The 24,763-nt window shown below is 39.3% G+C and overlaps 1 protein-coding gene and 3 long non-coding RNA genes across 11 annotated transcripts in view; 1 reads left to right on the top strand and 3 right to left on the bottom strand.

Moving 5' to 3' along the window:
- Positions 1-347: 347 nt before the first annotated feature.
- On the top strand, positions 348-17,377 carry LOC135096825 (uncharacterized). 8 transcript variants are annotated; one of them, XR_010265065.1, is made up of 6 exons: positions 348-507; positions 623-717; positions 939-1,523; positions 8,641-8,707; positions 8,827-8,917; positions 9,139-10,001. XR_010265065.1 is itself a non-coding variant. In XM_063998585.1 (6 exons), exons 3-5 carry the CDS (start codon positions 1,025-1,027, stop codon positions 8,914-8,916), a joined length of 660 nt encoding a protein of 219 aa, XP_063854655.1. In that variant the 5' UTR covers positions 349-507; positions 623-717; positions 939-1,024; the 3' UTR covers position 8,917; positions 9,139-10,001. The 8 variants fall into 8 exon arrangements, 1 of the variants encoding a protein (XP_063854655.1); XM_063998585.1 differs by having other exon boundaries at positions 349-507; positions 8,823-8,917; XR_010265061.1 differs by lacking the exons at positions 348-507; positions 623-717; positions 939-1,523 and adding exons at positions 4,107-8,524; positions 16,845-17,121; positions 17,343-17,377 and having other exon boundaries at positions 8,823-8,917; positions 9,139-9,327.
- LOC135096828 (uncharacterized) lies at positions 2,373-3,281 on the bottom strand. The gene is made up of 2 exons (XR_010265067.1): positions 2,823-3,281; positions 2,373-2,671 (listed from the first exon to the last, which is right to left on the bottom strand). It is a non-coding gene; the product is annotated as an uncharacterized LOC135096828 (long non-coding RNA).
- On the bottom strand, positions 10,573-11,483 carry LOC135096827 (uncharacterized). Its single transcript, XR_010265066.1, has 2 exons — positions 11,023-11,483; positions 10,573-10,871 (listed from the first exon to the last, which is right to left on the bottom strand). It is a non-coding gene; the product is annotated as an uncharacterized LOC135096827 (long non-coding RNA).
- Positions 17,378-17,398: 21 nt separating the features above from the next.
- Positions 17,399-24,763, bottom strand: part of LOC135096829 (uncharacterized) — a 35,295-nt gene continuing 27,930 nt past the window's right edge. The window contains exons 2-3 of the long non-coding RNA XR_010265068.1: positions 19,240-19,433; positions 17,399-18,709 (exon numbers count right to left, since the gene is read on the bottom strand). This is a non-coding gene — a long non-coding RNA (uncharacterized LOC135096829). The remainder of the gene's footprint in view (positions 18,710-19,239; positions 19,434-24,763) is intronic.

Genomic DNA, 24,763 nt, shown 5'->3' with positions numbered 1-24,763 from the left:
TTTTTCCAGAGAGAGAGAGAGAGAGAGAGAGAGAGAGAGAGAGAGTCTTAAGAAAGAAACAACTGAGAACCTGAACCACAAAACATCATTGTATCATTAAAATGATATGTTAACCATCTATTATTTATTTATACAATATATTTTTGTTATCTGTGTTAAAGAAAATGTAAGTTGTGTTCTATTGGAATAGGAGAAGTTTGGTACGCTTCTTTGTGGTGTTTTGTTTCACCCACTACCTGTGAACATGGTCGGCCTGGCGGGTTGTCTAAGCCGGCCCACCAATGTACTGTGGGTTGTTGTGTTGGGTAGTCCTCTGTGCTACAGGTTAGTTGTGTTTATTTATATACCTCGTGCTGTGAATTAGTATACTGTGGTGAAGATTACAAGCAAAGGATGTGTTTAGTATCTAAGGTAATACAAGTGATATTATTGTTTGCCAGACGGAGAATGTAGGGACGCCCTGGACCTCATGTCGGTTGGTGTGTTGGTTGGTCCTCCGTGCTACAGGTTAGTTGTGTTTATTTACCCGTCATGTGCTGTGATTAGTATAATTTGGTGAAGGTTACAAAATTAGGATGTATTAGTAAGATAGGGTAATGTACAAGGGATATATTGTTGCCAGACAGAGTTGTGAGGACGCCCTGGACTGGATGATAGTTGGGGTGACATGTCAGGTGTGCTACGGGGATTCGAAGAGCGTCAGTGTGGGCCACTGAAGTGAGTACATTATGGGAATTTATTGAGTATTATGAGTGATATACAAGTGAAGTTTAGTTGGATTTTGTATACTGATTGTTGCTTTATTTTTATATTTGGGATATGATTGTAACGGATGTCAGAATCTCTACATGAAGTGTTATTTTCTTGGTACCATTGTGAGGGATTGAACTGGGTGTACTATGATATGTGGATGTGTATTGATTTGCCCATGTTTGCAGGTCGAAACACTTCAAGCAATAAACACCTGTTACGATTTGTGGTTTATTACACATTTGGAATCCCCAACATTTCGACTTCAACCACAATGGGCTGGCAAGAGGAGATGGAATTGTTAAAGAGGAAGAGGGCCATTGCCAAGGGGAAATTCACAAGAAAGGTGACCCTGCTGGATGAGGGTGTACGGGAAGGTGAGCCAGTATCAGTATTGAAGAATAACTATGAACAGATTTCTGAGGCCTTTCAACACCTAGAAGACAGTAATGATGTGATATTAAAATATGTGTGTGATAATAAATTAGAAGACAAGTTAGTTAAGGAGGCTGAAGAATACATGATAGATTGTGAAAGAATCATGAAGAAAAGACTAACAGAAATTAGTAGCATTGAAAACATACAGAACAGTGTCAAGCCTAAAGTAAAGATAAAGGCATTTGAGCCTCCTAAATTTGATGGGAATTTAAGAGAGTACCCTCGTTTTAAGGAGGACTTTAAAAATCTAGTCAAAAGTGTGTATGGTGAAGATGCGTATGCATTGAAAATGTGTCTCAGTGGTGATGCCCTTCAGACTGTCAGAGGTGCAGAAGGTAATTATGAAGAGATGTTTGAAAGGTTAGATGACAAGTTTGGAAATGCGAGAAAGGTGGTGGACTTGGTAATAAGTGACCTTAGGGCTTTGAAAAGGATCAATGAAGGTGATACCAAAGGATTTATAAGGATGGTGGATCAGGTGGAACAGTGTTGGCTAGATTTGAAAAATATAAACTTGAATGAGGAACTTAATATTGCTAATGTAGTCAGTCATATTGAGAAGGTGTTGCCCACACTTCAGAAGAGGGAGTGGGTAATAAAGGCAGAAGAAGTATCTGCTACTAGTGATCTCTTTCCCACTTTATTGAAATTTTTGCAAAGGGAGAGAAAGGTATTGGAGTATATGAATTCTAGTGTCAGATCTACTGGCGGTGATAGAAGTTCAGTACATCATGTAAATAATTCAGCTGACAAGGTCATGGAGTCAGATCTGGTAACACTAATAAAACAAATGAAGGAAGAGCAACAACTAAAGAATAAAGATTTAGAGTCATGTATTGTAAATTTGACGGAGATGGTGAAAGGTACCCACTTGAAGACTGGAAATAATGAGGGAGGATGCTGGATTCACAATTCCAGGAACCATGATACTCTTGATTGTTATAAATTTAAGAATCTCAGCAACAAGGAGAGGTTTGAGTTAGCTAGAAGCAATGGAATATGTTTTAAATGCTTAAAGGGATATCATCAGGCGGGTGCTGCCCGTTTCGTCACCAAACTGTTTCGTCACCATTTTTTGAACCCGTTTCGTCACCTTCATTTACACCCGTTTCGTCACCAAATATTTTATTTATTGTAAAAACATTAAAATATTAAAAACAATAAAACATTAAAACTATAAAAACATTAAAATATATTTTTTATTTTAAAAACATTAAAATATTAAAAACATTAAAACATTAAAACTATAAAAACATTAAAATATTAAAAACATTAAAACATTGAAAAAGTTAAAATACAGCAGTGAGGACATGTGCAGCTCTTATGTTGGACCAGGAATAAACTGCTTACAGCTTCTCAGAAATTTAGTTGTGGTGATGGATTTCTCTTCGTAGGCATCCCACAACTTCCACAGATGGACCTGCTTCTTATTGTTTCCTTTTCTTGTGCTGGATTTCAAGGATTGCTCAGCAACTAACTGCAACTGCAAGTTAACCATCATTGCTTCTTTGTGAAGAAGCGGAATGAGGAGGTATATAGATATGTTGTGTTTATTGGCGCGTGTGTTAATGCGTCTATGCCAGCCTTCGACATCATTGTTTGTGCGCACTACCCATCATGATTTGCATTCTCACCTGTACATCTCCTGAGTCATGTTTGTGTCACACACTCTGTGTCTCCACTGGTGACAGTTGTCACACAGTAGAGCATGCTGCCGTGGTCGCACTTCCTTCCCACAACCTGAACAGGAGTGACTACTGGAGGCCATGCTGAGGTGAATGTCTGACTTGGTGTTGAGAAAACCGTCAATGGTTCCGATCAAGTCATCGAGCTAATGGATAAGACTGTCTCACTGTCACATTGTCAGTTTAATAGGAACCTCTCTCGGCGGCAGTTTCACGGGACCACAGGTTAATGCCTTTCTTTCAGCCATAACATTATCATTTCACTAACTCTCTCTCTCTCTCTCTCTCTCTCTCTCTCTCTCTCTCTCTCTCTCTCTCTCTCTCTCTCTCTCTGAGAAAGAAAGAATAGAGAAAGAAAGAGATAATGAGAGGGAGGGAGGGACTGGCCGCGGGCCGGCAGCAGAGAGAGAATGAGAAAAAAAGAATGAGAGAGAGAGAGAGAGAGAGAGAGAGAGAGAGAGAGAGAGAGAGAGAGACTGACTGACCGTGGCCCGTCCTTATCTTATCAGGTGTCAGTTATTTTCCCTCCCTCCATTTCCCATATTTCTCTCTCTCTCTCTCTCTCTCTCTCTCTCTCTGTGTATATATATATATTCCTCCTTCCTCCCCCATAAACGTTAATTAACGATAGCAAAAACGTTTCCCTGGCGTGAATCCACAAATAGGTAACCGTTTGAAGCATTTGAGCTAATCTGTCTTTTTTTCCGATTCAGTATTCAGTGTGCATAATTTCGCACTTTCGTCATGGCTGCTCACCCGTGTGTATGGGTCTATCCCCTGTCCTTCCCGTGATCAGAGCAGCCCTCCCGTCTTCCTCCCCTCCCCATCACTCTCATACATCTGTGTGTGTGTGTGTGTGTGTGTGTGTGTGTCACTTTGTTTTTCTTATTTTCCTACTCTTCCTCTCTTTCATATTCATTTCATATATACGTGATACTTGGATTACTGGACGATGGACACCAGCAGATTGGTGCGTGTTTGGTCAAAGCATACGCACAAATAATGACGTAGAGGGATATCACCGACGATTAAATGGCAATGCAGGCAACTCACATATTCCATTTTACGTTTTAGTTCCCCTCTTACACAAAGAAGCAATAAATGCTTAGTGGTGACGAAACGGATTGCACGCAGGTGGACAACGGAATTTTGTTGGTGACGAAATGGGTTTTTGGTGACGAACGGGGTAGGTGACGAACCGAATTGGTGACGAAGTGGGGTGTATCCCATCAGGCATGGAATTGTAATACAAACAAGTTGTGTGATGTCAGGATCAGGGGTCAAGGTGTGTGTAACCGTCATCATCATCCACTGGTGCATTTTGAACAGGAAGAAGGTGCTAGTCATAATACAGTATCTGCAAACACTCTGAACACCTTATTGAATATCAGTACTGTGTACAGTAACACTCAACCTATAACAGTACTGTGGGATTCAGGTTCTGACATAACCTTGGTGACACACAGTATGGCAGAAAAACTAAGTTTGAAGGGTAAGGATGTGAATTTATCCATGATCAAGGTTGGCAATGTAATTGAACATCATTCTACCAAAGAATATTGCATACCACTGATTGATAGGACTGGGCATGTATGGGAAATTAATGCCATTGGTATAGAGGAAATATCTGCTAAAATCAATGAAATTAATGTGTCAGGAGTTAAGGAGTTATTTGTAGGAGTATCAAACCATGATATTAATTGCCCTTGTGGTGAGATTGACATGCTGATTGGGGCCAATTACAGTGAATTATTGCCTAAAGTTGTTCAGACTAATGAAGGTCTTCAATTGCTAGAGAATCCATTTGGATTCAGTATACGTGGCAGACACAGCAAAATAACAGCCTCAGGGAGCACGACGAACCATGTGATTGTGAGAACTCACAAGGTGTCAAGCTCAATAAGCCTCAATGAGATCAAGGTAGAACCTACAGATAAACTTAAGTCACAATTAGATAAATTCTTTGCTTTAGAGGAGAGTGGGGTGCAGTGTGACACAAGATGCCTTAAATGCCTGTGTAAGGGTTGTCCTGTAAGTGACTGTGTCAATATTAAGGAAGAAAGAGAACTGAAATTGATTGAGGAGGGATTAGTATATCATGAAGAAGGGAAGTATTGGACAGCAAGCTATCCTTGGATAAGGGACCCGAGACATCTTAAGAACAATGTAAAAGTGGCCGTGGCTAGATTAAAAACTACAGAAAATAGACTGAAAATATTGGATATCCAGTATGCCCAGAGTTATCACAATGAAATCAAAGACATGGTGAAAAGGGGGGTAGCGAGACAATTAAGTGAAGAGGAAATGCAGTCATACAATGGCCCAATTCACTACATTTCCCATCATGAAGTATTGAAACCAGATTCTGCTTCAACACCTCTGCATATTGTATTTAACTCATCTTCATCATACATGGGACAAAAACTTAATGATTTTTGGGCAAAAGGGCCAGTTGTTCTTAACAACATGATTGGAGTCTTGCTAAGATTTAGACAGGAAAGGGTTGCCATAACTGGTGATATATCAAAAATGTATCATTCTGTGAAAATCAACACACTGGACCAACACACACACCGATTTCTTTGGAGAGATTTAAACAGTAACAGACCACCTGATCACTATGCCCTGACCTCAGTGACTTTCGGGGATAGGCCAAGTGGGACCATAGCTGTGCTAGCATTAAGGCATACTACAGAAAAATTTGGTAAAGGAGATCCTGAAGTTTATAACATGATTGTAAACAACACATATGTTGATGATATTCTCTATTCCATTGATACGGTAGAAAAGGCTTTTGATTTGATACAAAGAGCAGAACATGTAATATCTCTTGGAAACTTTCATGTGAAGCATTGGATAGTAAGTGGGCAACATGAGAACCATAGTATCAACATCATGGAATCTGACAATGAGAAAATTCTAGGGCTCAAGTGGAATCCCAAGGATGATAATTTCTCTTTTAATGTTAAGGTAAATTTCTCTCCTAAAGTTAAAAAGATCCGGAGTGGTCCAAACTGGGATCATAGAGAGATTAAGCCAAACTTCCCTGAGGTGCTAACTCGCAGAAGGATACTAAGTCAAGTGGCATCCTTCTATGATCCATTGGGGTTAGCTGTACCAGTTGTGTTGAGAGCAAAAATTTTAATGAGATCTATGATCTCAAAATGTGATCCAAATAAGAGAGTGGAATGGGATGAACCATTAGATGCCGATATTGTAAATGAATGGAAATGTTTTTTCACTGATTTGTATGGAGTAGAAAACTGCACATTTAAGAGACCTCTGAAACCAGCCAATGCATCAGGTAAACCCATACTTGTGATCTTCTCTGATGGCAGCACACAAGCGTATGGAGCATGTGCGTATGTTAGATGGCAGACTGATGACAACAAATTTCAGACTAATTTGATCATGGCTAAAAACAAAATAGCACCTATGAGACAATTGACCATTCCTCGTCTAGAACTTTGTGGAGCTCTTTTGTCAGCTAGATTAAGAGAAACTATAGTGAGAGAATGCAACTGGGAATTTGAATCCATATTCCATATTGTAGATTCATCTATTGTCAGAGATCAGATTCAAAAGGAATTGCATGGGTTCCGGCCCTTTGTGGCTGTCCGCATAGCAGAAATACAACTGAAAACAAATCTAAAGGATTGGTGGTGGGTGGACACAGTTCAGAATGTGGCAGATTTAACTTCTAGACCATGCACTTCAGATAAGATTAAGGAGGATTCAACTTGGCAACATGGGCCTGAATTTTTGAGATTGCCAATTTCAGAATGGCCAGTTAAACAGCAATGTGCAGATCACTTACCGGATAGAATAGGCATTACTATGACAGTTGCTAAAGGACATCTGAGAAATTTAAGCATGATTAATGTGAAAGGATTTAGCAAATATGAAACTTTGTCGAGAGTTACATGTAGGATAATGTCTATATTCAAACATAAATCCTTAAAAGCTGTGCTGAAGGAGCCTACGTCTGAGGAAATGGAAGAAGTAGAAGTACTGTGGGTAAAAACCATGCAAAGTAACATGACTAACTGGCAAGACAGATACAGAAGGTTAGGCCCCATAATGACAGACAATGGAGTAATTTTAGTGGGTCAAAGAATATCAAAATGGTTAAAGGAAAACTGGAATCAAGATCACTTCATGTTGATACCAGCTAACCACCCAGTTACTAGACTGTATGTGTCCAGCTTACATAGTAGAGATCATGCAGGTATTGAAACCACCTTGGCCAAGTTACAGAGTAAGTTTTGGGTGCCGGGAGCCAGGAAATTAATAAAGTCAATTAAAGATAAATGTGTCACATGTAGAAAACTCTCAAAACAAACTGAGAACCAGTGTATGGGTCAGGTGTTAGAAGAAAGAATGAAGCCAACTCCACCATTCTATCATACTGCTGTCGATTTGTTTGGACCATTCAATATTAAGGACACTGTTAAAAGGAGAACTCATGGTAAGGTATATGGGGTAATATTCAACTGCTTAGTTACTAGGGCAGTTTATGTAGATTTGGCAGAAGGATATAGTGCAAGTGATTTCATGGCAACTTATCAAAGATTCATCTCAGTCAGGGGTGCACCCAGAATACTGTATTCTGACAGAGGGAGCCAGCTGATAGCAGCTGGAAAGAATATTGAAAGAATTGGAAAAAATGAAGGAGTTACTTGGAAATATAATAGACCTAGTGATGCACCATGGTACAATGGTGCCAGTGAATCCCTTATCAAATCAGTGAAAAGAAATCTTTGTATTGCAATTGGGGATTCAGTATTAACTTTTGGTGAACTTCAGACAGCCTTATTTAATGTAGCCAGTATGATGAATGAAAGACCCATAGGGGTAAAACCTTGCTTTAATTTAGAACTTGGTAATTACCTCTGCCCTAATGATCTATTGCTTGGACGAGCTAGTGTAAAATGTCCACAGGGAATATATGATTCAGATGGAGACCATAAAAGAAGATTAGAGTTTATTCAGAAAATTGTTGAATCATTTTGGAGAAAATGGCAGAGAGATTTCTTTCCAACGATGGTAGTAAGACAAAAATGGCACACCAATAGGAGAAATGTAAGAGTGGGTGATGTGGTTTTAGTTCAAGATGCTAATGCAGTTAGAGGTACCTGGAAATTAGCTCAAGTAATAAAGGCAGATCCAGGTCGTGATGGTGCTGTAAGAGATGTAGACTTAAGGTATAAGATAGTCAAGGAAGGTAAAGGATATGATGGGGTGACAGACAAAGTCATGAGTAGGTCAGTGCATAGGTTAATAGTGTTATTACCTAAGGAAGAACAAGAGTGATGATGAGCGTGTAGGATCATTATAGATATGATTTATCTACATGTACCAAAGCATTCTATGTACTACCTGTGTATATTGTATGTTCACTTTGGTCGGGGTGGAGTGTATCATTAAAATGATATGTTAACCATCTATTATTTATTTATACAATATATTTTTGTTATCTGTGTTAAAGAAAATGTAAGTTGTGTTCTATTGGAATAGGAGAAGTTTGGTACGCTTCTTTGTGGTGTTTTGTTTCACCCACTACCTGTGAACATGGTCGGCCTGGCGGGTTGTCTAAGCCGGCCCACCAATGTACTGTGGGTTGTTGTGTTGGGTAGTCCTCTGTGCTACAGGTTAGTTGTGTTTATTTATATACCTCGTGCTGTGAATTAGTATACTGTGGTGAAGATTACAAGCAAAGGATGTGTTTAGTATCTAAGGTAATACAAGTGATATTATTGTTTGCCAGACGGAGAATGTAGGGACGCCCTGGACCTCATGTCGGTTGGTGTGTTGGTTGGTCCTCCGTGCTACAGGTTAGTTGTGTTTATTTACCCGTCATGTGCTGTGATTAGTATAATTTGGTGAAGGTTACAAAATTAGGATGTATTAGTAAGATAGGGTAATGTACAAGGGATATATTGTTGCCAGACAGAGTTGTGAGGACGCCCTGGACTGGATGATAGTTGGGGTGACATGTCAGGTGTGCTACGGGGATTCGAAGAGCGTCAGTGTGGGCCACTGAAGTGAGTACATTATGGGAATTTATTGAGTATTATGAGTGATATACAAGTGAAGTTTAGTTGGATTTTGTATACTGATTGTTGCTTTATTTTTATATTTGGGATATGATTGTAACGGATGTCAGAATCTCTACATGAAGTGTTATTTTCTTGGTACCATTGTGAGGGATTGAACTGGGTGTACTATGATATGTGGATGTGTATTGATTTGCCCATGTTTGCAGGTCGAAACACTTCAAGCAATAAACACCTGTTACGATTTGTGGTTTATTACACATTTGGAATCCCCAACATTTCGACTTCAACCACAATGGGCTGGCAAGAGGAGATGGAATTGTTAAAGAGGAAGAGGGCCATTGCCAAGGGGAAATTCACAAGAAAGGTGACCCTGCTGGATGAGGGTGTACGGGAAGGTGAGCCAGTATCAGTATTGAAGAATAACTATGAACAGATTTCTGAGGCCTTTCAACACCTAGAAGACAGTAATGATGTGATATTAAAATATGTGTGTGATAATAAATTAGAAGACAAGTTAGTTAAGGAGGCTGAAGAATACATGATAGATTGTGAAAGAATCATGAAGAAAAGACTAACAGAAATTAGTAGCATTGAAAACATACAGAACAGTGTCAAGCCTAAAGTAAAGATAAAGGCATTTGAGCCTCCTAAATTTGATGGGAATTTAAGAAAGTACCCTCGTTTTAAGGAGGACTTTAAAAATCTAGTCAAAAGTGTGTATGGTGAAGATGCGTATGCATTGAAAATGTGTCTCAGTGGTGATGCCCTTCAGACTGTCAGAGGTGCAGAAGGTAATTATGAAGAGATGTTTGAAAGGTTAGATGACAAGTTTGGAAATGCGAGAAAGGTGGTGGACTTGGTAATAAGTGACCTTAGGGCTTTGAAAAGGATCAATGAAGGTGATACCAAAGGATTTATAAGGATGGTGGATCAGGTGGAACAGTGTTGGCTAGATTTGAAAAATATAAACTTGAATGAGGAACTTAATATTGCTAATGTAGTCAGTCATATTGAGAAGGTGTTGCCCACACTTCAGAAGAGGGAGTGGGTAATAAAGGCAGAAGAAGTATCTGCTACTAGTGATCTCTTTCCCACTTTATTGAAATTTTTGCAAAGGGAGAGAAAGGTATTGGAGTATATGAATTCTAGTGTCAGATCTACTGGCGGTGATAGAAGTTCAGTACATCATGTAAATAATTCAGCTGACAAGGTCATGGAGTCAGATCTGGTAACACTAATAAAACAAATGAAGGAAGAGCAACAACTAAAGAATAAAGATTTAGAGTCATGTATTGTAAATTTGACGGAGATGGTGAAAGGTACCCACTTGAAGACTGGAAATAATGAGGGAGGATGCTGGATTCACAATTCCAGGAACCATGATACTCTTGATTGTTATAAATTTAAGAATCTCAGCAACAAGGAGAGGTTTGAGTTAGCTAGAAGCAATGGAATATGTTTTAAATGCTTAAAGGGATATCATCAGGCGGGTGCTGCCCGTTTCGTCACCAAACTGTTTCGTCACCATTTTTTGAACCCGTTTCGTCACCTTCATTTACACCCGTTTCGTCACCAAATATTTTATTTATTGTAAAAACATTAAAATATTAAAAACAATAAAACATTAAAACTATAAAAACATTAAAATATATTTTTTATTTTAAAAACATTAAAATATTAAAAACATTAAAACATTAAAACTATAAAAACATTAAAATATTAAAAACATTAAAACATTGAAAAAGTTAAAATACAGCAGTGAGGACATGTGCAGCTCTTATGTTGGACCAGGAATAAACTGCTTACAGCTTCTCAGAAATTTAGTTGTGGTGATGGATTTCTCTTCGTAGGCATCCCACAACTTCCACAGATGGACCTGCTTCTTATTGTTTCCTTTTCTTGTGCTGGATTTCAAGGATTGCTCAGCAACTAACTGCAACTGCAAGTTAACCATCATTGCTTCTTTGTGAAGAAGCGGAATGAGGAGGTATATAGATATGTTGTGTTTATTGGCGCGTGTGTTAATGCGTCTATGCCAGCCTTCGACATCATTGTTTGTGCGCACTACCCATCATGATTTGCATTCTCACCTGTACATCTCCTGAGTCATGTTTGTGTCACACACTCTGTGTCTCCACTGGTGACAGTTGTCACACAGTAGAGCATGCTGCCGTGGTCGCACTTCCTTCCCACAACCTGAACAGGAGTGACTACTGGAGGCCATGCTGAGGTGAATGTCTGACTTGGTGTTGAGAAAACCGTCAATGGTTCCGATCAAGTCATCGAGCTAATGGATAAGACTGTCTCACTGTCACATTGTCAGTTTAATAGGAACCTCTCTCGGCGGCAGTTTCACGGGACCACAGGTTAATGCCTTTCTTTCAGCCATAACATTATCATTTCACTAACTCTCTCTCTCTCTCTCTCTCTCTCTCTCTCTCTCTCTCTCTCTCTCTCTCTCTCTCTCTCTCTCTCTCTGAGAAAGAAAGAATAGAGAAAGAAAGAGATAATGAGAGGGAGGGAGGGACTGGCCGCGGGCCGGCAGCAGAGAGAGAATGAGAAAAAAAGAATGAGAGAGAGAGAGAGAGAGAGAGAGAGAGAGAGAGAGAGAGAGAGAGAGACTGACTGACCGTGGCCCGTCCTTATCTTATCAGGTGTCAGTTATTTTCCCTCCCTCCATTTCCCATATTTCTCTCTCTCTCTCTCTCTCTCTCTCTCTCTCTGTGTATATATATATATTCCTCCTTCCTCCCCCATAAACGTTAATTAACGATAGCAAAAACGTTTCCCTGGCGTGAATCCACAAATAGGTAACCGTTTGAAGCATTTGAGCTAATCTGTCTTTTTTTCCGATTCAGTATTCAGTGTGCATAATTTCGCACTTTCGTCATGGCTGCTCACCCGTGTGTATGGGTCTATCCCCTGTCCTTCCCGTGATCAGAGCAGCCCTCCCGTCTTCCTCCCCTCCCCATCACTCTCATACATCTGTGTGTGTGTGTGTGTGTGTGTGTGTGTGTCACTTTGTTTTTCTTATTTTCCTACTCTTCCTCTCTTTCATATTCATTTCATATATACGTGATACTTGGATTACTGGACGATGGACACCAGCAGATTGGTGCGTGTTTGGTCAAAGCATACGCACAAATAATGACGTAGAGGGATATCACCGACGATTAAATGGCAATGCAGGCAACTCACATATTCCATTTTACGTTTTAGTTCCCCTCTTACACAAAGAAGCAATAAATGCTTAGTGGTGACGAAACGGATTGCACGCAGGTGGACAACGGAATTTTGTTGGTGACGAAATGGGTTTTTGGTGACGAACGGGGTAGGTGACGAACCGAATTGGTGACGAAGTGGGGTGTATCCCATCAGGCATGGAATTGTAATACAAACAAGTTGTGTGATGTCAGGATCAGGGGTCAAGGTGTGTGTAACCGTCATCATCATCCACTGGTGCATTTTGAACAGGAAGAAGGTGCTAGTCATAATACAGTATCTGCAAACACTCTGAACACCTTATTGAATATCAGTACTGTGTACAGTAACACTCAACCTATAACAGTACTGTGGGATTCAGGTTCTGACATAACCTTGGTGACACACAGTATGGCAGAAAAACTAAGTTTGAAGGGTAAGGATGTGAATTTATCCATGATCAAGGTTGGCAATGTAATTGAACATCATTCTACCAAAGAATATTGCATACCACTGATTGATAGGACTGGGCATGTATGGGAAATTAATGCCATTGGTATAGAGGAAATATCTGCTAAAATCAATGAAATTAATGTGTCAGGAGTTAAGGAGTTATTTGTAGGAGTATCAAACCATGATATTAATTGCCCTTGTGGTGAGATTGACATGCTGATTGGGGCCAATTACAGTGAATTATTGCCTAAAGTTGTTCAGACTAATGAAGGTCTTCAATTGCTAGAGAATCCATTTGGATTCAGTATACGTGGCAGACACAGCAAAATAACAGCCTCAGGGAGCACGACGAACCATGTGATTGTGAGAACTCACAAGGTGTCAAGCTCAATAAGCCTCAATGAGATCAAGGTAGAACCTACAGATAAACTTAAGTCACAATTAGATAAATTCTTTGCTTTAGAGGAGAGTGGGGTGCAGTGTGACACAAGATGCCTTAAATGCCTGTGTAAGGGTTGTCCTGTAAGTGACTGTGTCAATATTAAGGAAGAAAGAGAACTGAAATTGATTGAGGAGGGATTAGTATATCATGAAGAAGGGAAGTATTGGACAGCAAGCTATCCTTGGATAAGGGACCCGAGACATCTTAAGAACAATGTAAAAGTGGCCGTGGCTAGATTAAAAACTACAGAAAATAGACTGAAAATATTGGATATCCAGTATGCCCAGAGTTATCACAATGAAATCAAAGACATGGTGAAAAGGGGGGTAGCGAGACAATTAAGTGAAGAGGAAATGCAGTCATACAATGGCCCAATTCACTACATTTCCCATCATGAAGTATTGAAACCAGATTCTGCTTCAACACCTCTGCATATTGTATTTAACTCATCTTCATCATACATGGGACAAAAACTTAATGATTTTTGGGCAAAAGGGCCAGTTGTTCTTAACAACATGATTGGAGTCTTGCTAAGATTTAGACAGGAAAGGGTTGCCATAACTGGTGATATATCAAAAATGTATCATTCTGTGAAAATCAACACACTGGACCAACACACACACCGATTTCTTTGGAGAGATTTAAACAGTAACAGACCACCTGATCACTATGCCCTGACCTCAGTGACTTTCGGGGATAGGCCAAGTGGGACCATAGCTGTGCTAGCATTAAGGCATACTACAGAAAAATTTGGTAAAGGAGATCCTGAAGTTTATAACATGATTGTAAACAACACATATGTTGATGATATTCTCTATTCCATTGATACGGTAGAAAAGGCTTTTGATTTGATACAAAGAGCAGAACATGTAATATCTCTTGGAAACTTTCATGTGAAGCATTGGATAGTAAGTGGGCAACATGAGAACCATAGTATCAACATCATGGAATCTGACAATGAGAAAATTCTAGGGCTCAAGTGGAATCCCAAGGATGATAATTTCTCTTTTAATGTTAAGGTAAATTTCTCTCCTAAAGTTAAAAAGATCCGGAGTGGTCCAAACTGGGATCATAGAGAGATTAAGCCAAACTTCCCTGAGGTGCTAACTCGCAGAAGGATACTAAGTCAAGTGGCATCCTTCTATGATCCATTGGGGTTAGCTGTACCAGTTGTGTTGAGAGCAAAAATTTTAATGAGATCTATGATCTCAAAATGTGATCCAAATAAGAGAGTGGAATGGGATGAACCATTAGATGCCGATATTGTAAATGAATGGAAATGTTTTTTCACTGATTTGTATGGAGTAGAAAACTGCACATTTAAGAGACCTCTGAAACCAGCCAATGCATCAGGTAAACCCATACTTGTGATCTTCTCTGATGGCAGCACACAAGCGTATGGAGCATGTGCGTATGTTAGATGGCAGACTGATGACAACAAATTTCAGACTAATTTGATCATGGCTAAAAACAAAATAGCACCTATGAGACAATTGACCATTCCTCGTCTAGAACTTTGTGGAGCTCTTTTGTCAGCTAGATTAAGAGAAACTATAGTGAGAGAATGCAACTGGGAATTTGAATCCATATTCCATATTGTAGATTCATCTATTGTCAGAGATCAGATTCAAAAGGAATTGCATGGGTTCCGGCCCTTTGTGGCTGTCCGCATAGCAGAAATACAACTGAAAACAAATCTAAAGGATTGGTGGTGGGTGGACACAGTTCAGAATGTGGCAGATTTAACTTCTAGACCATGCACTTCAGATAAGATTAAGGAGGATTCAACTTGGCAACATGGGCCTGAATTTTTGAGATTGCCAATTTCAGAATGGCCAGTTAAACAGCAATGTGCAGATCACTTACCGGATAGAATAGGCATTACTATGACAGTTGCTAAAGGACATCTGAGAAATTTAAGCATGATTAATGTGAAAGGATTTAGCAAATATGAAACTTTGTCGAGAGTTACATGTAGGATAATGTCTATATTCAAACATAAATCCTTAAAAGCTGTGCTGAAGGAGCCTACGTCTGAGGAAATGGAAGAAGTAGAAGTACTGTGGGTAAAAACCATGCAAAGTAACATGACTAACTGGCAAGACAGATACAGAAGGTTAGGCCCCATAATGACAGACAATGGAGTAATTTTAGTGGGTCAAAGAATATCAAAATGGTTAAAGGAAAACTGGAATCAAGATCACTTCATGTTGATACCAGCTAACCACCCAGTTACTAGACTGTATGTGTCCAGCTTACATAGTAGAGATCATGCAGGTATTGAAACCACCTTGGCCAAGTTACAGAGTAAGTTTTGGGTGCCGGGAGCCAGGAAATTAATAAAGTCAATTAAAGATAAATGTGTCACATGTAGAAAACTCTCAAAACAAACTGAGAACCAGTGTATGGGTCAGGTGTTAGAAGAAAGAATGAAGCCAACTCCACCATTCTATCATACTGCTGTCGATTTGTTTGGACCATTCAATATTAAGGACACTGTTAAAAGGAGAACTCATGGTAAGGTATATGGGGTAATATTCAACTGCTTAGTTACTAGGGCAGTTTATGTAGATTTGGCAGAAGGATATAGTGCAAGTGATTTCATGGCAACTTATCAAAGATTCATCTCAGTCAGGGGTGCACCCAGAATACTGTATTCTGACAGAGGGAGCCAGCTGATAGCAGCTGGAAAGAATATTGAAAGAATTGGAAAAAATGAAGGAGTTACTTGGAAATATAATAGACCTAGTGATGCACCATGGTACAATGGTGCCAGTGAATCCCTTATCAAATCAGTGAAAAGAAATCTTTGTATTGCAATTGGGGATTCAGTATTAACTTTTGGTGAACTTCAGACAGCCTTATTTAATGTAGCCAGTATGATGAATGAAAGACCCATAGGGGTAAAACCTTGCTTTAATTTAGAACTTGGTAATTACCTCTGCCCTAATGATCTATTGCTTGGACGAGCTAGTGTAAAATGTCCACAGGGAATATATGATTCAGATGGAGACCATAAAAGAAGATTAGAGTTTATTCAGAAAATTGTTGAATCATTTTGGAGAAAATGGCAGAGAGATTTCTTTCCAACGATGGTAGTAAGACAAAAATGGCACACCAATAGGAGAAATGTAAGAGTGGGTGATGTGGTTTTAGTTCAAGATGCTAATGCAGTTAGAGGTACCTGGAAATTAGCTCAAGTAATAAAGGCAGATCCAGGTCGTGATGGTGCTGTAAGAGATGTAGACTTAAGGTATAAGATAGTCAAGGAAGGTAAAGGATATGATGGGGTGACAGACAAAGTCATGAGTAGGTCAGTGCATAGGTTAATAGTGTTATTACCTAAGGAAGAACAAGAGTGATGATGAGCGTGTAGGATCATTATAGATATGATTTATCTACATGTACCAAAGCATTCTATGTACTACCTGTGTATATTGTATGTTCACTTTGGTCGGGGTGGAGTGTATCATTAAAATGATATGTTAACCATCTATTATTTATTTATACAATATATTTTTGTTATCTGTGTTAAAGAAAATGTAAGTTGTGTTCTATTGGAATAGGAGAAGTTTGGTACGCTTCTTTGTGGTGTTTTGTTTCACCCACTACCTGTGAACATGGTCGGCCTGGCGGGTTGTCTAAGCCGGCCCACCAATGTACTGTGGGTTGTTGTGTTGGGTAGTCCTCTGTGCTACAGGTTAGTTGTGTTTATTTATATACCTCGTGCTGTGAATTAGTATACTGTGGTGAAGATTACAAGCAAAGGATGTGTTTAGTATCTAAGGTAATACAAGTGATATTATTGTTTGCCAGACGGAGAATGTAGGGACGCCCTGGACCTCATGTCGGTTGGTGTGTTGGTTGGTCCTCCGTGCTACAGGTTAGTTGTGTTTATTTACCCGTCATGTGCTGTGATTAGTATAATTTGGTGAAGGTTACAAAATTAGGATGTATTAGTAAGATAGGGTAATGTACAAGGGATATATTGTTGCCAGACAGAGTTGTGAGGACGCCCTGGACTGGATGATAGTTGGGGTGACATGTCAGGTGTGCTACGGGGATTCGAAGAGCGTCAGTGTGGGCCACTGAAGTGAGTACATTATGGGAATTTATTGAGTATTATGAGTGATATACAAGTGAAGTTTAGTTGGATTTTGTATACTGATTGTTGCTTTATTTTTATATTTGGGATATGATTGTAACGGATGTCAGAATCTCTACATGAAGTGTTATTTTCTTGGTACCATTGTGAGGGATTGAACTGGGTGTACTATGATATGTGGATGTGTATTGATTTGCCCATGTTTGCAGGTCGAAACACTTCAAGCAATAAACACCTGTTACGATTTGTGGTTTATTACACATTTGGAATCCCCAACAATCATTAACCTAACAAATGTGGCGGATGAAAGATAAAAGAGTACAAAGCAATGTAGCGAAACAAAACGAAAACCATTAAAATCACCCTGGAGTCGAGGCATTAAAGTGGTGGGGAAACTGAGTCAAAAATTACCTCTCGCGGCAACAGTAAGTATTCCAGGTCTATTCTGCCTTTATTCCGGCCTCGCTCTTCACCTGCACCGCCCGGGTCCAAAAGAGGAGAGATTAACGCAGCGGAAAAATGTATTATTTTCTTTTTAGAGAAACGCTGCTCAGGGGAGACATTAAAGTGTCTTCAAATGCTGGCACGGTCTTAAGAGTGTTCAAGCAACTCGAGTATCTTTCCTTATCCTCATTTCAGGAAAGAAAAGTAAAAATTAAGTTAAGGCGACCAAAACTTTTATTTTTATTTTACTTGTTATGAGCGATTTCGCCTAAGAGAGAGACAGCACTTAAATTATGTAGCATTGTGCTGCGTAAATCAAGAACGCCTCGGCCACACAGCTGACCATCGGTGCCTTCTGACAAACAGGGATGCGTTAACTTCATCTACTAGTATATTTTATAAAAAAAATAAATAAAAATATCATATACAGTACTATATTATGCATTGATTAGTTTGGGGCCTCAGGAATGTTTGTTGTGTGTCACCTATTTATATTTGCAACGTACGCACTCCTAGAACACAGCAAGGATAAAAGAAGCAAGATTGGAATACGTTCGTGCACAAAGTTTCCCTTCATATCTTCCTCCCAAGCAGAAGCAAGTCAAGGACACAATTGCGCGAGTTTGCTACACTTGCACCCACTAAAAGTAAGGGAGGAAGATGTGGAAGCTCCAGATGCCATCTATTACAAATCCCGGTAGTGATCACAGCCAGACATATGAATAAACAAACTGTCTTGGTGTGGAAGATGAAATGAGGTCTGTGGTGGGCGGTGGCAGAGACCCTCCCTCTGCCTCACACTCTCCCACGCCTCAGCTGGCCAGCGTCTTCACATAATATTAGTGAGGAATCTTGAGGGTTTGGCGGCGCATCTATTGACATCCTGGCCGGCTGGCGGGGCAATATATTCTGCTTCATATCGCATCTCTAGCTGGAGTATCTTAAAGCCATACGTCTCCGGCACACGTTTCCGATAACTTGGCGATGAGCGGAGGAGCAAATCACCTCCCAGGCCCCTCGCCCCCTCCCATGCCCCTACTGCCACTGCCATTCACCACGTTGCCATTCGTGCCACGGGTCATCAGGCGTCGCTATGTCACGCCTCGCCGCCTCCTGCCGCTCAACGCACAGGCTTTGAATAAGACGTGGGTGATAAGACGCAAGGGTGTTGCGGAATGCGCCGGTGGTGGTGGGCGCCTGCAGCTTTTGGTATTCAGCTAAATCATCATGTATACGAGTATCAACACGCAAGGTGAATGACAGGATATTTACCCTGATGGTGATGCTAAAGGTCATCTAATAAAGATTTTTTACCCGTGCTGGTGGAAGCGTCAAAGTTTTTGGGAATGAAAGAACACCTCTCCTTACACACACACACACACACACACGCACACACACACACACACTTACACATACACATACACACACACACACACAGACACACACGCACACACACACACACACACACACACACACTCACAGACACACACACACACACACACACACACATCTCTTGAAAGGCCTCTAATGGTATCATAAACATCCTAATTTGACTGAATACTCCCAGGACATCACCGAGAGATCTTCGGCCAATCAATCAATCAATCAATCAATCAATACATAGAGATAAGAGGAGGAAGGAACTAGTCTTACTCTCCTTACCGTACACAGTGAGGGTGACGAGGGTGGAGCGGGTGGACGACATTTCAAAGTCCACCCGGCACTTGTAGGTGGCGGTGTCGGAGCCTTGCGCTGGGTCAAGAGTGAGACGCGCCCCGCTCGGGTCAGGCTTCAGGCACGTCCACATGCTGGGATCAGTCAACTCCTTGCGCTCTTCACCCTCCCGCAGGTCCTGTCTGTCAAAGGCACCAAAGGAAACACTTCACCTCCAGCCACTGCTATACTGCTACACCACGCAAAACACTGGGGCGCTCTCTCTCTCTCTCTCTCTCTCTAAAACGTCCCCTGAGAATCGTGGACTATCGCCTGGGAAAACATTTGAGCATCTTTGTTACCGCAATCTTAATTACACTTTAAAAGTTCAAGAAATTTTGAAGAATAAGTGATATACTTTTTTTTATGCTTAAGAGGCTGGTTATGGATCTACAGTACACACACACACACACACACACACACACACACACACACAAACATATAAATCGAGATATTTTTTTTCACAATTCACGAAGGTAAAAGAGGATCTGTGTTGTAGCTTTACAAAAAATAATAATTCCACGATAAGGTCGCGGGCGTGGGAATGACCGCCTCCCCTCCCACCCACCCACTTGAGTATGCGCGGCCACACAAATTACAACTCGTCACCAAATTACTCAACTAAACAAGACGTTTCCTCAACACTTCCTAAACTCATAAACATTTCGGATCGATGTTTTGCTTTTTTTGTGCCATAACTGTTGCCACACCAGCTTTGTGCAGTGCAGTGAGTGGGCGTGGCAGATCTCACACCGCCATGTTCCCTCGCCATCCATCACTCTGGTCGCTCATTACTCAGCTAGACATCGCCCCCCGCCCAGGCACCAGCAGTGTGGTGGTGGTGGTGGTGGTGGTGGTGGTGGTGGTGGCCCTGAAGGGGGCAGCACACCACGCAACACCCAGGACAGCTTTGGGTATTGCCTGAGTCAAGTGTCAGTGCTGTGTCGTTGTCAGAATTAATGGTTTGTGGGGATAAAAATGAAAAAAAGAGCAAGTGAGACTTTGAAATGCAGCACGATAATTAAAATTGTAATCTCAACAGTCCATTGAGAGAGAGAGAGAGAGAGAGAGAGAGAGAGAGAGAGAGAGAGAGAGAGAGAGAGAGAGAGAGAGAGAGAGATACAAGATATTTTATTGGCCCCTTAGAAAAACATTCATATACAAATATGTACAATTTTATAGCCTATGGTCCGATAAGCCGAAGCTTTACTACGGACCATCTACTATTTGTAAATTGAGCAGGTACATGTGATGTGGGTCATTGTCTATTAAAATAATATAAATTGTAGAAAATGATAATAATAATAATAATAATAATAATAATAATAATAATAATAATATAAATGATAATAATAATAATAATAATATAAATAATAATAATAATATAAATAATAATAATAATAATAATAATAATAATAATAATAATAATAATAATATAGATAATAATAATAATTATATAAATAATAATAATAATAACATAAATAATAATAATAATATAAATAATAATAATAATAATAATAATAATAATAATAATAATGATATAAATAATAGTAATAATAATATAAATAATAATAATAATAATAATAATAATAATAATAATAATAATAATAATAATAATAATAATACCATAAAAGTAATATTAATAACAATAATAGTATTAACAATAATACTAACAACATACATTGATATATAGGGTAATAACAAATGAATAAGTGTAGTGCACTGAAATCACTAGACACAAGTTATAGTTATTGTCATTGCTGGGTGTTATGAAGAAGTGTTGTTTTCATTTTTTTGTTAAAAGTGTCCTGTTGGGTGATGCCTTTAATATCCTGTGGCAGTGTGTTCCAGAGCCTGCTGCCCCGCACCAGGACACTCTGCTGTGCATGGTCGGTGCGGCACAGCGGCACAGTGGAATACGGAGGTTTTGTCTGTTTCTTGCTATTGGTTGGAAGCCACAGTGTACAGGGAAGGAATTTAGCGATGCATGTACAAATTAAATGGTCTGTAATGTTATGATGTCATGGAGCTTAAGTATTTTGTGTTCAGTGAAGAGAGAAGTGTGATCATAACGGTGACGGTAGAACATAATACGAAGCATTTTTTTCTGTGTGAGAAAAAGACTGTTAATTAAAGTTTTAAATGCTCCACCCCACACAGCACAACAATACAACAAATGTGGATGTACCGTTGATATGTAAATCAATTTTATAGATTCAATGGGCAGCTGATTCCTTATTCTATACAATAGACCTGTTATTTTACTAAGTTTGGTTGGATCACCTGAAGATCCGCCACCCCACAGGGATCACCTGAAGATCCGCCACCCCAGATTGTCTCACCTGAAGATCCGCCACCCCAGACTCTCTCACTTGGTTAGGTTAGGTTAGGTTAGGTTAGCCTAACCTAACCTAACCTAACCTAACAACATGAACGCATTAAAAAACTGAGTGGATATAAAAAATGCAGAAAAAAGTTTACTTCATTAAAAGTATGGGATCACCTGAAGATCCGCCACCCCAGATTGTCTCACCTGAAGATCTGCCACCCCGAGTGCGGCTGGGGTGGCGGATCTTCAGGTGATCCGTTTGGTTTTCAAAGTATCAATATGAGAGTTCCATTTGAGGGTATTATCAATAGTAATTCCAAGAAATTTCACTTCGCTGAGCTGGCTTATAGGAATATTGTCAATTTTGATAGTTAATAAGGGTGGCTGAGACATCAGTGGTCGATTCATCATACAAATGGTCTTTTTAATATTTAGTGTGAGCTTATTACTTTTTAACCAGTTTGCAACCTTGACCATCTCTTCATTTGTAATTTTCTCCAAATCCTTAATATTTTTATTTTTTGAGTTGTATTAATGTGTCGTCAGCGAAAAGTGAAAATTGTAGTACTTCACTACAGCGTGGTAAATCATTAATGTATACCAAAAATAGTAAGGATCCTAATATTGAGCCTTGAGGAACACCAGATTTAATTGCTTTATGAGAAGATTACTGATTATTATTTATAGTGAACTGTTGTCTGTGACTAAGATAACTATTAAACCAATAATTAGCTGTGCCTCTAATTCCATAGTTTTTAAGTTTTTCTAGCAGTATTGGATGAGAAATGGTATCAAAAGCTTTGGTTAAATCACAAAATACTGTAATACTGTAAGACTTTTCGTCCATTGCATCATAAATATATTGACATAACTGTTGCAAGGCCAATTCTGTACTATATTGAGGTCTAAATCCAAACTGTTGGTCTGTTAATATTGAATTTTGAGTGAGATAGTCCATGAGTCTTGAGGCCATTACCTTTTCAAATATTTTGCTAAAAGTTGTTAAGATAGCTATGGGTCTATAATTTCTATGAAGTAGTTTATCACCTTTTTTAAACACTGGAACAATTTTGGCCATCTGGAGATGTTTAGGAAAAGTGCCTTCTTCAAAACACTTATTAATTATGCAAGTTAAAAATGGGGATATTATATTACTGCACTTTTTTATTACTTTAACGTCTATATCATCATGGCCGGGAGAAGCTATTTTCAAGTGTTTTATTATATTTTCAATTTCTTTTTGAACGGTTGGCTGAATAAAAAAAGAAAATAGAGTCGGTTCCGGTAAGTAGCGAGTGAATGGCACTGGTGGTGGAGGAATGTTTGTAACAAGGCTGTTTGCAACGCTACTGAAGTAATCATTAAAAGCTTCAGCCACCTCATTACTCTGGGAAATAGTCTTGCCATGAAATGTTATAGATTTAGGATTTTCCCGAAGACTTACCCATAATACCATTAATCATCTCCCAGGTTTTTTTTTTTTTTTTTTGTATTTCCTGCGTTTTCTTTAAATTTAGACTTATAATAATTATCTTTGGCAATCCTGATTAAAGGAGTTAATGTATTTCTATATTCTTTTTAATATTGCACTGTAAGTTAATGGCCATTTTGCGTAAAGTTTCTGTAGTCTGTTTCTTTGTTTTATAGATTTCCGTAGGCCTTGAGTTACGTAAGGCTTATTACTGTACTTATTTTTGATTATGAAGGTTTTAATTGGAAAATTTTTGTTATAGATGCTTGAAAATTTAGTTATGTATACGTCTAAACAGTCACTTACGCAAGGGCTAGTCATGGCTGGTATCCAATTATATTCTTGTAGCTCAGCTGTAAAATCATTTATATAATTGTCATTTATCATCCTTTTAGTTATGATTTTATCCGAATACTTGTGAAATGACGGTGCAGAAAACGAGCTAAACACTGGGAAATGATCACTGATTAATGAATAAATCATTCCACTAAAATTATAATTTACATCATTCGTCCATATATGATCTATTAATGTGGCTGACGACTTAGTAACTCTTGTTGCTTTAGTTATCACTGGAAAATATGAGTATGAGTAAAATAAATCGGATAAGCTTTGTACACAGTCATGTTTAGCTAGTAAGTTTATATTAAAATCACCTAAAATATAACATGGTAATTGTGCCCTACTTATAAGACCAATCAAGAGCTCTAATGATAAAAAGTCACAAATACTTGAATTTGGTACTCTGTAAAGTAAACCTACTACAAACTTATATAAGTATGTGTCTGTGTGTGTGTGTGTGTGTGTGTGTGTGAGTGTGTGTGTATGTGTGTGTGTGTGTGTGTGTGTGTGTGTGTGTGTGTGTGTGTGTATACCACTAGTTGCTGCAGATATTGGTAGAGGTGAAGGCACAAGTTAATGTGGATCAAAAATATTTTATGCATATATGCATTTTCAGGCGTTGTTTAACAGTGCTGTGAAATTTAGGAGCGGCTTGGCAACATATACAATGGTATGGCGTGTGTCGGTTAAACAGACTGGCAACCTCAATTAGTGTAATGTTACTCTCACTCTGGGAGTATGTCATCTATACTGTCTGGGCTCCCTACCATGTGGCTCCTTAGTTCTTTCCAGCTTGGATGTTTTGGATGGCGTTTGCTATATTGCCTTCTCCGTGGGAAGGTTAAACGGAGTGGTGACTTCAGAGATTTGATAGTGGTCGACGACCGGTAGGAGCCTGGATTCATTGTGTTTGTAACCGTAATAGGATAGAAGGAGCTAACCTAGTGAAAGCTGATCCAAGTGTAGTGTGATGTGTGTAGCGTGATAGAAAGTAGAAAAGAACAACTAACAGAACAGAAAGGAAGAAAGAGAGTCAAGAGCGAGCGCGAGACGTGGATGCGTCCCAGACGCATATTCATGTGATCAAAGAGGTACTGTAAAACTTATATAAATAAAAAGTTGATATTCCCCACCAAATTTTCCCCATTTCGTTTTGCTTCTTAAAAGTTTAAATGAGTAGATCATGTAGCAGAGAGATTGTTCTTTCCTGTAGCATAGTTTGCTTCCACCTAGCCTCCCAAATAGAGCCCCTAGAATTTTTGAAACATAAGTGATCAGACAGAGTGAGAGAGCGACGAGTACGTGGCGCGTCCAGCACGCGGGAGGCAGGT

The sequence above is a fragment of the Scylla paramamosain genome, unplaced genomic scaffold, assembly GCF_035594125.1.
Source record: "Scylla paramamosain isolate STU-SP2022 unplaced genomic scaffold, ASM3559412v1 Contig8, whole genome shotgun sequence".
Classification (NCBI taxonomy): domain Eukaryota; kingdom Metazoa; phylum Arthropoda; class Malacostraca; order Decapoda; family Portunidae; genus Scylla; species Scylla paramamosain.
Note: the sequence above shows the minus strand (reverse complement) of the source record. Positions and strands in the feature narration are given on the sequence as shown.